This window comes from Mobula birostris, chromosome 3 (genome assembly GCF_030028105.1).
Source record: "Mobula birostris isolate sMobBir1 chromosome 3, sMobBir1.hap1, whole genome shotgun sequence".
Classification (NCBI taxonomy): Eukaryota; Metazoa; Chordata; class Chondrichthyes; order Myliobatiformes; family Myliobatidae; genus Mobula; species Mobula birostris.
Genome location: NC_092372.1, coordinates 49,925,023 through 49,940,078, shown reverse-complemented (window position 1 = coordinate 49,940,078; position 15,056 = coordinate 49,925,023). Strand labels below are relative to the sequence as shown.

Here is a 15,056-nt window from a genome sequence, read left to right as displayed (position 1 = left end):
CACTAATATTAATTGTACATCTTTTCAACACATTTAATGTATGAACATTATGGTTTTCAACAGATTTTTAATTGAAATGCCAACACTACAAGGCAGGGTGGACATCTGAGCATGCGCAGTTTTTATTCCGCTTGTGATCCAGAGTGTATTGTGGACAAAACCATTAAGTTAGCGGGTGTCAATATAAGACAATCAAGGTTATCGCATATTATTTTAAGAGGATTTAATAATAGGGCTTGTTAATATGCTGTATATCTAATAATATTGTCTTCTGAAATTATTGATTATTGCTAATGGACATATGTCGAAGTGGACTCGAGATATTGAATCTCGTCACCCCTTGTGAATAGGAAGGTGCCAGGGTTGGTATCGTCGGTAATGGCGGCGGCGGCGGCGAGCCAGGCGCTCTCCGGGCCTGAGATGGGTTCCCGGGGCCCGCGGACAACAGCCGGCTCTTCGGTGAAGGTGGGGAAGGGTGACGAGCGTGTGCCGTTCGGTGGGGGTGAGGGGCGGGTGTGTCTATGCTGTTTGGTGAAGGTTTGGGTGTTCGGTAGGGGTGTGTTATCCGGACCGTCGGTGGAGCTGAGGGAAGAGTAGGGGAGTGTCTGGGCCTCTGATCAGCTGCCCCCAGACACGACCTGTTCACTCCTAAGGAGCAACTACTCTCTTCTCCATTTCTAATTTCCACCCCACCACCACCACATGCACCTCTCGCCCTCCCCTCATCTCGGTGCAGCCTCCTCTACCTTTTTGCCCTAGATGCCCCGCTCCCCAATTCCATTTTTCACCTAGCCTACTTTTATCCCGAAAATTCAAAGTAAATTTGTTATCAAAGTACATTTGTCACTATATACAATCCTGAGATTCACTTTCTTGCAGGCATTCACAGTAAATACAAGCAGCACAATTAGAAACACTAAAAGACTGCACCCAACAGGACGGACAAATCACAAATGTGCAAAAGAGAGTAAACTGCGCAAATACAAAAAGAATGAAAAAATGAACTATAATAATAAATAAGCAATAAATATGGAGAACATGAGAGGAAGCCCTCTTGAAAGTTAGTCCATTGGTTGCGGGACCAGTTCCCTGAAGATTGGAGTGGGTTATCTGGTTCAAAAGCCTTACGGTGGAGGAGTAATAACTGCTCCTGAACCTGTGAGACCTGAGTCTCCTCCTTCCTGATGGCAACAGTGAGAAGAGACTGCGGCCTGGACGGTAGGTATCTTTGACGATGGGTGCTGCTTTCCTGCAACAGTGCTCTGTGTCAATGTGCTCAGTGGTGGGGAGGGATTTACTGGTGATGAACTGGGACATGTCCACTACTTTTTGTAGGACTTTCTGTTGTAGGGCATTGGTGTTTTCACAATGGGCCATGATGCAACTAGTCAATATACTCTCCACCAGACATCTTTAGAAGTTTTTCAATGATTTAGATATCACGTCAAATCACAAAGTTTTAAGAAAGAGGTGATGTTATGCTTTCTTCATAATGGAACGTGTGCTGGATCTTGAACAGATCCTCTGAAATGACATCACTGGGGAATTTAAAGTTGCTGACCCTCTTCACCTCTGATCCCCCAGTGAAGACTGGCTCATGGACCTTTGGTTTCCTTCTCTTGAAGTCAATAAGCAGCTCATGGTCATGCTGAAATTGAGTGAGAGGTTTTTGTTGTGGCACCACTCAGCCAGATTTTCAATCTGTCTTCTAAATGCTGATTTGTCACCACCTTTGATTTGGCCTATGACAGTGGTATTGTCAGCAAACTTACATATGACATTGGAGCTGTACATAACTTCACAGTCATAAGTATAAAGTGAGTGGAGCAGGGGGCTAAGCACACAACCTTGTGGTGCACCTGTGCTGATGGAGATTGTGGAGATGTTGCCAATCTGAACTGACTGGGGTCTGCAAGTTAGGAAACTGAGGATCCAATTGCTCCTTGTGGCCAAGGTCTTGAAGCTTATTGCTTAGTTTCAAAGACATGACAGTATTGAATGCTGAGTTTTAGCCAATGAAGAGCATCCTTATGTATACATCTACATGTCCAGATGTTCCAAGGTTGAGGGAAGAGCCAATGAAATGGTACCTGCTGTTGGCCTGTTTTGACAGTGGACAGATTAAAGCAATTCTTAGGCAGGAATTGATGTTTCATCACCAACCTTTCTTTCTTTTTTTTTGTATCTCAAAATTTTACTACTTTTGAAAAAAAATTCTCTGATCTTCCTCTCAAGTACAATGACATTTCAATATTTAAAGAAACAACATGTTGTACAATATTGTGGAATTCTATAATGCAGCATAACTATTTCCATCCCTTTAGTCCTCATTTTTCAATCCATTATTTGCTGCAAATATCCATCTCAGTCTTAAAAAATTTCTTTTTTTTCCCCCCTCTTTATTTATTTATTTAAATTTTATTTTATTTGGATAAGGAATTCACAAATATCATGTACTTTTTTCACACATATAACCTTTTCCATTTTTTTATATGTATAAAACTATAATTATTTATACATTCTTAAGTACACATTGAGATGATATAAAAGAAAAATTAGACAGTTAAATAGATAATTATGTACTGTGGTAATTCTAATCTATTAGGCTAAGTAATGGTATTAGTTGTTAAGAAAAATGGTAATAATAGTTTCCATATAACTCTTCTGGACCATTTCTCATCACCAACCTTTCAAAGCACTTCATCATAGCACTCTCTTTGCTTCCCATTTTCAAACACCAACCCCTCCTTCCCCACATCTCTCCCCCTCCCAAACCCCCAAAGGGTCCTTCCTCTGGCATCCTGCCAAGGTTTTCTTTGTGCCTTCCCTATCTATCTCCACATCTCTCAAAAATCTTTTTGTCCCGTGTCGTCTTTAGGACTGAGATGGGTGGTAAGTGCTTCACCACAATGTAGTGAATCCTTGGAATTTTCTAAAGAGGTTGAGTTACTTAATTGGTGAGCATATTAGAATTAGTTTAATATTGTCACATGTACCAAGGTACAATGAAAAGCTTTTCTTGTACAATATTAATACATAACAATTCATTACATTGAGCTGATACAAGGTAAAATAATAACAGAATGCAGAATAAAGTGCAACAGTTCTAGAGAAAGTGCAATGCAGTGTGGAATCATAATGAGATAGATTGTGAGATCAGGGCTCCATCTTGTAATAGGGAACCATTCAAGAGTCTTACAACACCAGAGCAGAGGTTGTTCTTGCGTATGGTGGTATGTACTTTTCAGGCTTTTGTATTTTTTGCCCATTGGGATTGGAGAGAAGAGATAATGTCTGGGAAAGGCTATCAAAGGACCAAGAGTAAGTGCAAGAAAGTGGTGTTTTGGTGAAGGGCTAAATAGTCTATTCTTTCTAATTTTTAAAACTTCCTCTGAGTAAAACATGCCGATATATTTGTCCAAATGGTTGATTTTATCCAATTTGAATTTAATTAACTTATCTACTATGTTTAAAAGCTTTGGCTTTTGTTTTAAAATAGTGCACTTACTCTACATACATGGTAGATTCTAGTTAATTGGGACTCATCGGGACTAGTATATTTTGGCTCAATTAAGTGGCTGCCCCACTTAGCCAAAATTTCATGGAAATAGTTAAAAAGGTATAAAGAATATAAACTACTATTTAACTGAGTAGCACGTTAAATATTTAAGTGAAATACAGAACAAATTAGAACACTATCGGTACTTCTACAGTACTATAAACCTGTGTATTAGCTCTGAATAGTTATCAAGGGAGTGTATTGATTGACTGTAAATGAACAAAATCAGCGCAGGCAGCTAGGGTAATTTATTCAGCTAGTGTCAAATGTTTTCGTTGCAACTTGACAAGGGTCTGAAATTTTTTAAAGTCAAAATAAAAAAACAAAATGATCTTTAAATCACTGCTTTTTGAATCGGCATCTGTCAACCCAAATAGATAGCTTAACACAAGAATATGCAGCTGATGCTATTTAAAACTGCTCACTCTAAGCACAATGTAATGTCTAATGGGCACACAAGTGGACATGTCTGATGCTAGTTAGCAGCTGTTCAGCAACTTGTACCAGTTAAGAGGCATAGTGTTCCAAATAAACAGAGAATCCCAGCTATTTTCTCGATTAGGTTTTTGTTCTTTAAGAGTTGTTCAAAATCAGAGGCTTCCCCCAACTGATGGCACAAGTAACTGGAATCCACGGTATATTTCAATCCTATTCAAAATTAAAATTTAAAAAGTAAGCAGATTACGTGTATGCAAATGGGGTTGAAGATCAGACCAGATCATCATGCATTTTTAAATGGCCATTCACTATCAAGACTAATACTGATTGAAAACAAACGTATATTGGTCAGAATCAGATTTATTATCATTGCATAGGTTGTGAAATTTGTTGTTTTGTTGCAACTGCAAATAGGCAAAATTAGTTTATGCCTTTTACACAACTTATTTTTGTAACAATGCAGGGTTCATGGACTGTTCAGAAATCTTGTAGCAGAGGGAAAGAAGCTGTCTTTAAAGTGTTGAGTGTGGGTCTTCAGAGTCTCCTGTACCAGTTCCCTGATGGCAATCACGTGAAGAGGGTATTTCTCTAATGCCAAAGGTCTTTAATGATGAGTGTTGCCTTCTTGAGGCACTGCCTTTTGAAGATGTTCTCCGTTGTAGGGCGATAGTCCATAACCCTCTGCAACTTCTTGTGATTCCGTGCACTGGAAGCGCCATGCCAGGTTGTAATGCAACCAGTCAAAATGCTCTCCACCATGCATTTGTGAATGTTGCTTTGGATTTCCAGCATCTGCAGAATTTCTTGTGTTTACAACATCCTGCTGAGTTCACCTTCAGGGCCTGAAGTCTTGTGAGAGTTCACTCTCTTGAAGGATGCTCTGACATCAGCCTCCAAATCACAAGGTCACCAAATCAGATCACAAGGTCACCAAATGCTGTGGGGATTCATCCAGGCAAGGCGTTGTTTTTCCTTTCAAAGTGTGCATAAAAGTACTGAGCTCATTGGGGAGTGAAGTCTCACTGCCGTTTATGCTGTTAGGTTCTTATAGGAAGTAATGGCATGCCAATGCTGCCACAGCTGTCATGCATCCAAACTAACTTCACATGGAATTGCCTCTTCACTCTCATAATGGCCTTTTGTGGGTCATAACTGGACCACACACTGTTCCTAACTGTAACCCATTTAACAAGCTGCTCAGGTGAAGAAAAAGGGACCTTTTGGACCATCCTACTCATGATCTCCATGTGGTAGGGAAGGTATGGAGGGGGATGAGGACCATCACTGGGTTCTGGCAAACTAGCAACAGAGGAGCGGAAGGCAGTGTGGACAGGGCCGATGAACTTAACCTGTTCTTTAACAGATTTGACAGTGTGGCCCCTGTCTATCCCCCACATCAGTCATCTGTTGTCGGCCCCCGACCAACACATATTCCACTCTCCCCTCCTGCCCCTCCTCACAGTCCCCCACCCTGCTCTCATGACTATACCCCTTCCCCACACGAAACCACCACGGTGGGCTTCACAGCTCTACAGGTGAGAAGACAGCTGAAACGTCTCAACCCAAGCAAGGCTGCAGGACCGGATAGTGTCAGTACCAGAGTGCTCAAAGCCTGTGCCCCTCAGCTATGTGGAGTACTTTGCCATGTATTCAACCTGAGCCTGAGGCTCCGGAGGGTTCCTGTATTGTGGAAGACGTCCTGCCTGGTCCCTGTGCTGAAGACACTGTGCCCCAGTGGCCTCAATGACTGCAGACCGGTGGCATTGACCTCCCACATCATGAAGACCCTGGAGAGACTTGTTCTGGAGCTGCTCCGGCCTATGGTCAGGCCACGCTTAGATCCCCTCCAGTTCGCCTACCAGCCCCGACTAGGAGTTGAGGATGCCATCGTCCTCCTGCTGAACCGTGTCTATGCCCACCTGGACAAGCCAGCGAGCACCCTGAGGGTCATGTTTTTTGACTTCTCCAGTGCGTTCAACACCATCCGCCCTGCTCTACTGGGGGAGAAGCTGACAGCGATGCAGGTGGATGCTTCCCTGGTGTCATGGATTCTTGATTACCTGACTGGCAGACCACAGTACGTGTGCTTGTAACACTGTGTGTCCGACAGAGTGAGCAGCAGCACTGGGGCTCCACAGGGGACTAGCTTGTCTCCCTTTCTCTTCACCATTTACACCTCGGACTTCAACTACTGCACAGAGTCTTGTCATCTTCAGAAGTTTTCGGATGACTCTGCCATAGTTGGATGCATCAGCAAGGGAGATGAGGCTGAGTACAGGGCTACGGTAGGAAACTTTGTCACATGGTGTGAGCAGAATTACCTGCAGCTTAATGTGAAAAAGACTAAGGAGCTGGTGGTAGACCTGAGGAGAGCTAAGGTACCAGTGACCCCTGTTTCCTTCCAGGGGGTCAGTGTGGACATGGTGGAGGATTACAAATACCTGGGGATATGAATTGACAATAAACTGGACTGGCCAAAGAACACTGAGGCTGTCTACAAGAAGGGTCAGAGCCGTCTCTATTTCCTGAGGAGACGGAGGTCCTTTAACATCTGCCGGACGATGCTGAGGATGTTCTACGAGTCTGTGGTGGCCAGTGCTATCATGTTTGCTGTTGTGTGCTGGGGCAGCAGGCTGAGGGTGGCAGACACCAACAGAATCAACAAACTCATTCGTAAGGCCAGTGATGTTGTGGGGATGGAACTGGACTCTCTGACAGTGGTGTCTGAAAAGAGGATGCTGTCTAAATTGCATGCCATCTTGGTCAATGTCTCCCATCCACAACGTAATGTACTGGGTGGGCACAGGAGTACATTCAGCCAGAGACTCATTCCACCGAGATGCAGCACTGAATGTCATAGGAAGTCATTCCTGCCTGTGGTCATCAAACTTTACTTGGAGGATCAGACATCCTGAGCCAATAGGCTGGTCCTGGACTTATTTCATAATTTACTGGCATAATTTACATATTACTATTTAACTATTTATGGTTCTATTACTATTTATTATTTATGGAGCAACTGTAACGAAAACCAATTTCCCCCGGGATTAATAAAGTATGACTATGACTATAGCAACGTCCAAGTTTGGGCCATGCGGTTAAAATTGAGGTTGGATCCTAACAGCATAATTAAGAGCAGACATGCATGTATAAAGAGGGACACCTCTCCCTTTCCTCACCCCACTCTCTTGGGTCAATTGATTCCTATAGTGGATAGGGTGGTAAAGAAGGCATATGGTGTGCATTGATCAGACCACTGAGTAAGAGTAAGGAAGTTGGGCTGCAGAAATACAAAACTTTGGGTAGGCCCCATCTGGAATATTGTGTGCGATTCTGGTTGCTCCATTACTGGAAGAACATGAGGCTTTGGAAAGGATGCACAAGAGGTTTATTTGGATGCTGCCTGGATTTGAGGGTGTGAACTGTCAGGAGAGGATGGGCAAAGTTGGGTTGTTTTCTCTGTTATGTCAGAGCTGAAGAGGAGACCTGATGGAAGTTAATTAAATTATGAAAGGCATAAATAGGGTGAACAATCAGATTATTTTTCCCTGGGAAAAAATGTCAAATACATGAGGACAAGTATTAAGATAAGAGGAGGAAGGTTTAAAGGAAATGCGTGGGGCAAGCTTATTGCAGAGATTCTTGGGTGCCTGGGTGAACTGTCAGAGCTTTTAGAAAGGCAAGTGAATATGCAGGAAATGTAAAGGTAGAGAAATTTGTATGCAGAAGAGATAGTTTAATTTGGTATTGTATTTAGCACAGATATTGTGCGTTGACAGGCGTATTCCTTGTCATAATGTTCTGTTCTCCACTGGTAGGGTTCTGAATCGCCGGTCATGAACGCCACAGATCTTGCTCCCAGCAGAATGTTCTGGTTCATCTATGATTTCTAGTTTGGGATGCTGGTGAGGTAGTAATGGAGGACAAAGAAATGGCAGATGAACTTAATAAGTACTTTTCATCAGTCTTCACTGTGGAAGACACAAGCAGTGTGTCAAAGGTCTGTTAGTGTCAGGGATGATGAGTGGGTGCCTTTGCTATTACAAAGGAAAAAGTGCTAGGCAAACTCTTAAGGTAGATATGTCCATCTGGTCCAGGTGACTATATCCCAGACTCCTGAGAGAGGTTGCTGAAGATGTAACGGATCTTTCAAGAGTACGATAGAGTCTTTTAAGAGATTCCTGGATAGGTACATGGAGCTTAGAAAAATAGAGGGCTATGGTAACCCCAGGTAATTTCTAAGGTAAGGACATGTTTGGCATAGCTTTGTGGGCTGAAGGGCCTGTATTGTGCTGTGGGTTTTCTATGTTTCTAAGTTTCTAATCGCTTGATTATTGCATGGTCACGGAGGACTGACAGATTGCAAATGCTACTCCACTCTTCAAGAAGAGAGGAAGGCAAAAGAAAGGAAATTATAGGCCAGTTAGCCTAACCTTGGTGGTTGGGAAAGATTAAGGATGAGGTTTCGAGGTACTTGGAGACTAATGACAAACTAAATCAAAGTCAACATGGTTTCTGTAAAGGTAAATCTTGTCTGACAAATCTGTTTTAGAGTTCTTCGAGGAAGTAACGAGCAGGGTGGACAAAGGAAAGGCAGTGGATGCTGTTTACTTGGATTTTCAAAAGGCATTTGATAAAGTGCCACACGTGAGGCTGCTTAACAAGATAAAATCCTATGGTGTTACAGAAAAGATACTGGCATCGATAGAGGAATGGCTGACAGGCAAGAGGCAGTGAGGGGGAATAAAGGTGGCCTTTTCTGGTTGGCTGCCAGTGACTAGTGGTGTTCCTTGGGTTAGTATTGGGACTACTGTTTTTCTCATTGTTTATCAGTGATTTGGATAATGGAATTGATGGCTTTGTGGCAAAGTTTGTGGATGATACGAAGACAGATGGAGGGGTAGGTAGTGCCGAGTAAGCAATGTGATTGCAGCAGGACTTAGACAAATTGGAAGAATGGGTGAAAAAGTGGCAGGTGGAATACAGTGTTGGGAAATATAAAAACAAGGAGATAATGCTGAGGGCTTAGAAGACACTAGTCAGGCTGCACTTGGAGTATTTGGCCCCATATCTCAGAAAGGATGAGTTGTCATTGGAAAGGAGGTTCACAGGGATGTTTCTGGGAATGAAAGGAGTGTTTGGTAGCTTTGGCCCTGTAATCACTAGAACTTAGAAGAATGTGTGGGGATCTCATTGAAACCTAACTAATGTTGAAAGGACTAGATAGGGTGGAGGGTATCCAAAACTAGAGGCACAGCCTCAAAATTGAGGGGTGACCTTTTGGAACAGAGGTAAGGAGGATTTTTCTTTTAGCCACAGAGTGGTGAATCTGTGGAATGCTCCGCCACAGACTCCGTTGGAGGCCAAGTCCGTGGGTATATTTAAGATGTAAGTTGATAGTTTTCTGATCGGTCAGGGCATCAAAGGATATGGCGAGTAGGCGGGTGTTTGGGGTTGATTGGGATCCGGGATCAGCCATGATGGAATGGTGGAGCAGACTCAATGAGCTGAATGACCTAATTTTGCTCCTATATCATATGTACACTGGACTTGATGAAGTTGGTGATTGCTATGGCAAAATCATTCAGATCCGAACATGAATCTTTGAATATGGTCCATTCCACAAACTCCAAGCAATCAATTTCATTGCTTTGCCCCTGTAAGTGGTATGATGCTTTCTTTCCCCCACTCTCAAACCCCCAAATCCGCTGCTATATTTCAGGAATGAAATGTGTGAAATCTTTATATTGTTTAACACTGTCCTATGTTGCATAACCTCTTTGAGACTCTTAATTTTTAGGTTTTAGAATGTGGAGTTTGTGAAGATGTTTTCAGTCTGCAAGGTGACAAAGTACCTCGTTTACTCCTTTGTGGTCATACAGTCTGCCATGATTGTCTCACCCGCCTTCCACTTCAGGGAAGAGCAGTACGTTGTCCATTTGACCGACAGGTGACTGAACTAGGTTAGTCCAGGAATTTATGGTTCTAGTGATTTGAATTTCTTAATCAATCCTGCAATTTGCATTACTTCTATTGCATTTTAAAATAGGGTCAATTTTATGTATTTCTTTACAAATTACTAATTTTAATTTGCATTTTATTTCCCTATTATAATGTTAATTACCATAATACCTTAATTACCTTAGTGTAATCTGTGCTTTGTAAGGCTGTCGCTAGATCATTTTACACCTGTGCAACAATGTTATAAAAGAACTTTGGCATAATGGACATTGGCAAGAAAAAAAATGTACTTTCTGTAACACACTTGAAAATTGTATTTTGCCCAGTAAGTGGCAGTTATTTAATGGGAGAAGAAGGTTGCATATTAATTTCTACTTCCATAACATTGAGTGCCGTTTACATACCTGCTTCCCCCTCCCCACTATGCTAGATCCTCAACCAACGTTATAACATGAATCATCTGTTCATGTCATCTTGCAAATGGGGATTGACATCCCAACCACAAGTTGGTTGGTACATTTTCTACTTTACGTAGGTGATTTACAATGATTATACCTGACTGTTATAGCAACTTTTGAATATTCTGAGGTTCCTTTGTACATTATAAAAACATCAGTTAACCACGGAAGCTTGAAGTAAATTTTGTGATTAAATTTTGTTGAGTTTGTATGGACAAGCTGAAAATTTTATTAAGCCAAATAAAGTTTAGAACTTTGTTAGGACCTGTTATGGAGTCTTACAACATGGAAAGCAACCCTTTAGATTTCCAAATCCACACTGACTATTAAGGGATTTTATACTAGTCTTTATTCTTTCTAAATCCTCCTCCTTCCACCAGATTACTCTAGTTGCATACTGGCAATTACACTAGTCAATATGGGAGATGACCAAAGCACTTAGAGAAAACCCACAGAGTCACAGGAGGACATGCAATCTCTACACAAATAGCACTAGAAGTAGTTTGAAGCTTGGTTGCTGGAGCTTTGAGGTAGCAGTGTTGCTAGGTGTGCCATGCCTTATCTACCCGCCTCAGACTTGGATCTATGACTTCATTGAATATTAATATGCATACACAAAATTCTGAATGTAGGAAAGATTGCAATGCTTAGGCCTATCCAAAAGTGTTTGAATGAGTTAAGAAATATTTTAATCCTAGATATTGTATTTGATTGGGAAAAAATATGAAAAATTACTATCATTGGAAAACTGAAAATAACATAATTATGAAAATAACATAATTCCAAAAACATAATTATGAATTAACCTGACAGGTGATTCAGGCATCTGGGGTCTAAAGAAAAACTTTGCTTTACTGGAACTCCTAGAACGGTTGCAGAATGGCACTGTCAGTCCCCATGGAGCTTCTGATGAGGTTCTGGCAGTGTCAGGAGAGGTATGTAGCTATTAATATCATAGTAACTGTGGATGTGCTGGATGCATGTGATATGTCAGTGGAAGGATCGGTAATCGGGCACAAATTTAAGATAATGGTTAAAATACCAAAGGCAGACTAGAAGAGAAAAAATAATTGCTGTTTTGAAATTGCTTGAAAGTATCAAAAGGGAATTGGACATGTCCTTCAGAGAAAATTACAGCTATTTTGAGAAATTTGCAAAGCGATATATTTAAGCGTGGGTAATTTAACAAAGGAAATACTGTAAATGGAAGGACAATTCATTTCAGCTTTTGATGACAAATGATACCAAGTGTAATTGTATATTGTCTGTTATTCTTCCCACAGGCATCCTGACCACCTAAATCTTTCAGGCATTTTCTGTTTGTATTTTAGATGTTCAGTATCTGCAGTTTTGATTTTTACATATTTGTGTATTGTTTATATGAACTTGTTTTAGGTGTGGGTTTGTGAAGGAGTGTGGATGGAGAAGTGTGGGTGTTTTAAGGCTTCCTTCTATTATCAGGGCTTGAACAAAAACATAAAACTTCAAGTAGAGCAGGGCCTCAAGCAAAGAACTTGAAGTATGTATTTTGCTAGGGCAGTAAACGTTGGTCATTATAATTAACGATATATAAATATGGTGCATTCTGCAAAGTAATTTAAAGTATGTTGCTTCATAATGTACACAATGTAGAGTTTATTCTACTTTATAATATTACTGGAATGATTATATGCCTTTGGTGTACCTTTTTTTGTCGTATAGTTTGTGCAGAAAACTAGTTTAAATTGGACAGGAAAAAATGTTTGCTACTTGATTATACACAAGTTAACATTTTACTTTCTATGCTTAAATATTTATGAAGCATATTATCCGCTGTGATGAAGATGAAAACCACGATGCATCCATGTATTGTACTGTGTGTGCAACTCATCTTTGTGCGGACTGCTCCCAATTAACACACTCCACACGGACGTTGGCCAAGCATCGAAGAGTACCTCTGGCTGACAAACCACATGAGAAAACCATGTGCTCTCAACACCAAGTGCATGCAATTGAATTTGTTTGTTTAGAAGAAGGATGTCAATCAAGTCCCTTGATGTGCTGTGTATGCAAGGAATATGCCAAGCATCAAGGACACAAGGTATTTATAGTTTTAATGTGTTGAGTATATATTCTATATTTTTAAATCTTGTCTTGCATCATAATATTTAGAGTGGAAGTAATAAATTAACATATAAGGTAGTTTTTGTACAGGATGTATGGATTAAAAATGGGAATGTTTAAGCACTGAATACAGTGTGAGACTAGCGAAATATTGTTTCTTTTCAAGCTTAACATGATTGCTATATTTTTTAAAAATCTTAGAAGAGTGATTACTTGATTCTTTCTCTTCAGTAAGATAGTAGAACGTAATTTGTGTCTAACTTGGGTGACAAAGAGCTCCTGAGGCCTGATATGCTCTTTATTAATGACATTCGACTATTCAACCCTTTTCTGCATTATTTTCTCTAATTCAAAATCAATTTTTAAAATTTAATATTCTTCCTAAAAATACCATTGCACTAATTTCCAAGGAATTTTGGGTCACTACATAGTTAAATGCCATTATAAGTACTGTATCTGTGTTATAAATTTCTCTACTTCACATCATAAACTTGCTCAACAAAATAACCATGTACCAGCCTCCAGTAGCTAATTTCAAACTTTTACTATTCTCCAAGAACCTTTTTTTTCCCCGCTTCACCTGGGTGTGTCTGTTTTCCACAATCACAAGTGCAGATCATCCTAATTTCTTGTAGAGGGGCACTTTTGATGTTCAAAGGGACCTGGACTTCCTTGTGCATAAGTGACAGAAAGATAATGTACAGTTGAGGAGACAATTAGGACGGTAAATGGTGTAGAAGAATTAAGATGCCTTACTATATAGGATCTTACTGAGACCATAATCTGGAAAAAACAACATACAGTTTTGATCTCCTAACTAAAGAGGGAGACATTGGTAATAAAAGGAATGCATTGAAAATTCACTAGACTGGTTCCAGGAATATTGGGTTTGTCTATGAGGATAAAAGTTAATAGGTTTGGCTCTATTTTCTCGTGCTTGGAAGGATAAGAGGTGATCTCATCATTGAGACTTACAGAATTCAGAATTTAGCAGAGCATATGAAAAATGAGTCAAAAACCAAGGACTTTAGGACTTAAGAGGGTAATGGATCTTTGGAAATCTGTTTTGGGAGCATCGAGGAGACTCATTGGTTGCACTGAAAACAGATTGAATTTTGAATGGTTGAATAATCAAGATATCTGTGAATAATGCAGATGAATAGAGTTGATGTACAAGGTCAGCTATGATGCTGAATAGCAGAGCCAGTTTGAAGGGCCAAATGGTCTGCTTCTGTTGTTATTTTTGATGTTCTTATGGCTTTCGCCTCAGACATGCATTGTTTTGGTTGCTTTCTTTCCAGACTTAAGTTTGATCCCAGAATCTCCTGATAGCACAGTTTGATTTCTGGTTTTCATCACAAATCAGTTGCCACTTCCCTGCTAATCACTAAATTGCCTGCTACTTCCATTTATATGGAAGCAGAAAATGTGTGTAATTGACTTGATAAGCAACTGATATTGTTCTGGAAATGATTTAGGAAGTTCGTGACTAATTGTTGAATTTGATAATTTAATGTGTTCGCAGCATTTGTAACTGAAAATCTTATCCCTAAGCTTTGAATTAGTTCCTATATATGATAATTTATTCAAGATTTTTTTTTGGAAACCAGTGTCACTGATGATGTAAATATATAAAGTAATTCTTGTCATTTGTTAGGAACTGAGCCAGTTGAATCTTTGCTGCTGGTAATGCTGAGGTACTATTTTAAAAGTTGCTCAACAACCTTGGGCATATTTTGACCAAACTATGGCATACAGTAACTGTAGTAATCTTACTGAAAAATTAATCCACCTGTTGCTGCTGCTAAGAAATTGGTTTAAACCGAATAATCTAGAAAAATACTATTTGGCTTTGTGCAATTGAAAAATAATTATTGGTGGGAGTTTGTATTAAGAACTTTAAGTAGAAGTGAAGAACTATTGCTTAGTGATACTATCTTTGTAATCCATGTTTTAATTTTTTCTAAATCACAGAATATACTCTTAGAAACAGAAGCAGATCAAATTCGTGCATCCATTTTGGATATGGCACACTGCATTCGCACTTTTACAGAGGAAATCTCTGACTATTCCAGAAAACTAGGTGAGATTATTCATAAAGTTGAAGGAGGAGAACAAATAGTAGAAAACCGAATTGGAATGGCTCACACTGAACATGTAAGTCTCACGCATCTTTTAAGGGATTTAGTGTTCTTGCCTATTGTTTAAGTACGATGGATTTCTTTATAGATTTACCACAGCACTATTGCCATAAATATTTTCCATTGCTTCATTTTAGTGCTATTAAATATTGTCATATCCAACTTCAAGTTTATCGTCATTTAGTCATATACATGTTTATCGCCCAATGAAACAACATTCTTCCAGACCAAGGTACACAGCACAGTACGTAATTCACACACAACACAAAGTAATATTACTGCAAATAATAAAAGCAATTATATCTTTCTTTATTGACAACTCATCACGTTAATGGATATTTATTGTGAAAGGTTGGCAATTGTTTCGTCGACTCTTGTCTAATAATCTGATCCTAC

General features: G+C 40.0%; 1 protein-coding gene across 2 annotated transcripts in view; it reads left to right on the top strand.

Moving 5' to 3' along the window:
• The first annotated feature begins 351 nt into the window (after nt 1-351).
• trim23 (tripartite motif containing 23) overlaps nt 352-15,056 on the top strand; it is a 39,759-nt gene continuing 25,054 nt past the window's right edge. For both annotated transcript variants that reach the window (XM_072252612.1, XM_072252611.1), the window contains exons 1-5: nt 352-465; nt 9,798-9,960; nt 11,230-11,351; nt 12,218-12,496; nt 14,494-14,676. In XM_072252612.1, coding sequence (XP_072108713.1) covers nt 379-465; nt 9,798-9,960; nt 11,230-11,351; nt 12,218-12,496; nt 14,494-14,676 — 834 coding nt within the window. In that variant the 5' untranslated portion in view covers nt 352-378. The remainder of the gene's footprint in view (nt 466-9,797; nt 9,961-11,229; nt 11,352-12,217; nt 12,497-14,493; nt 14,677-15,056) is intronic.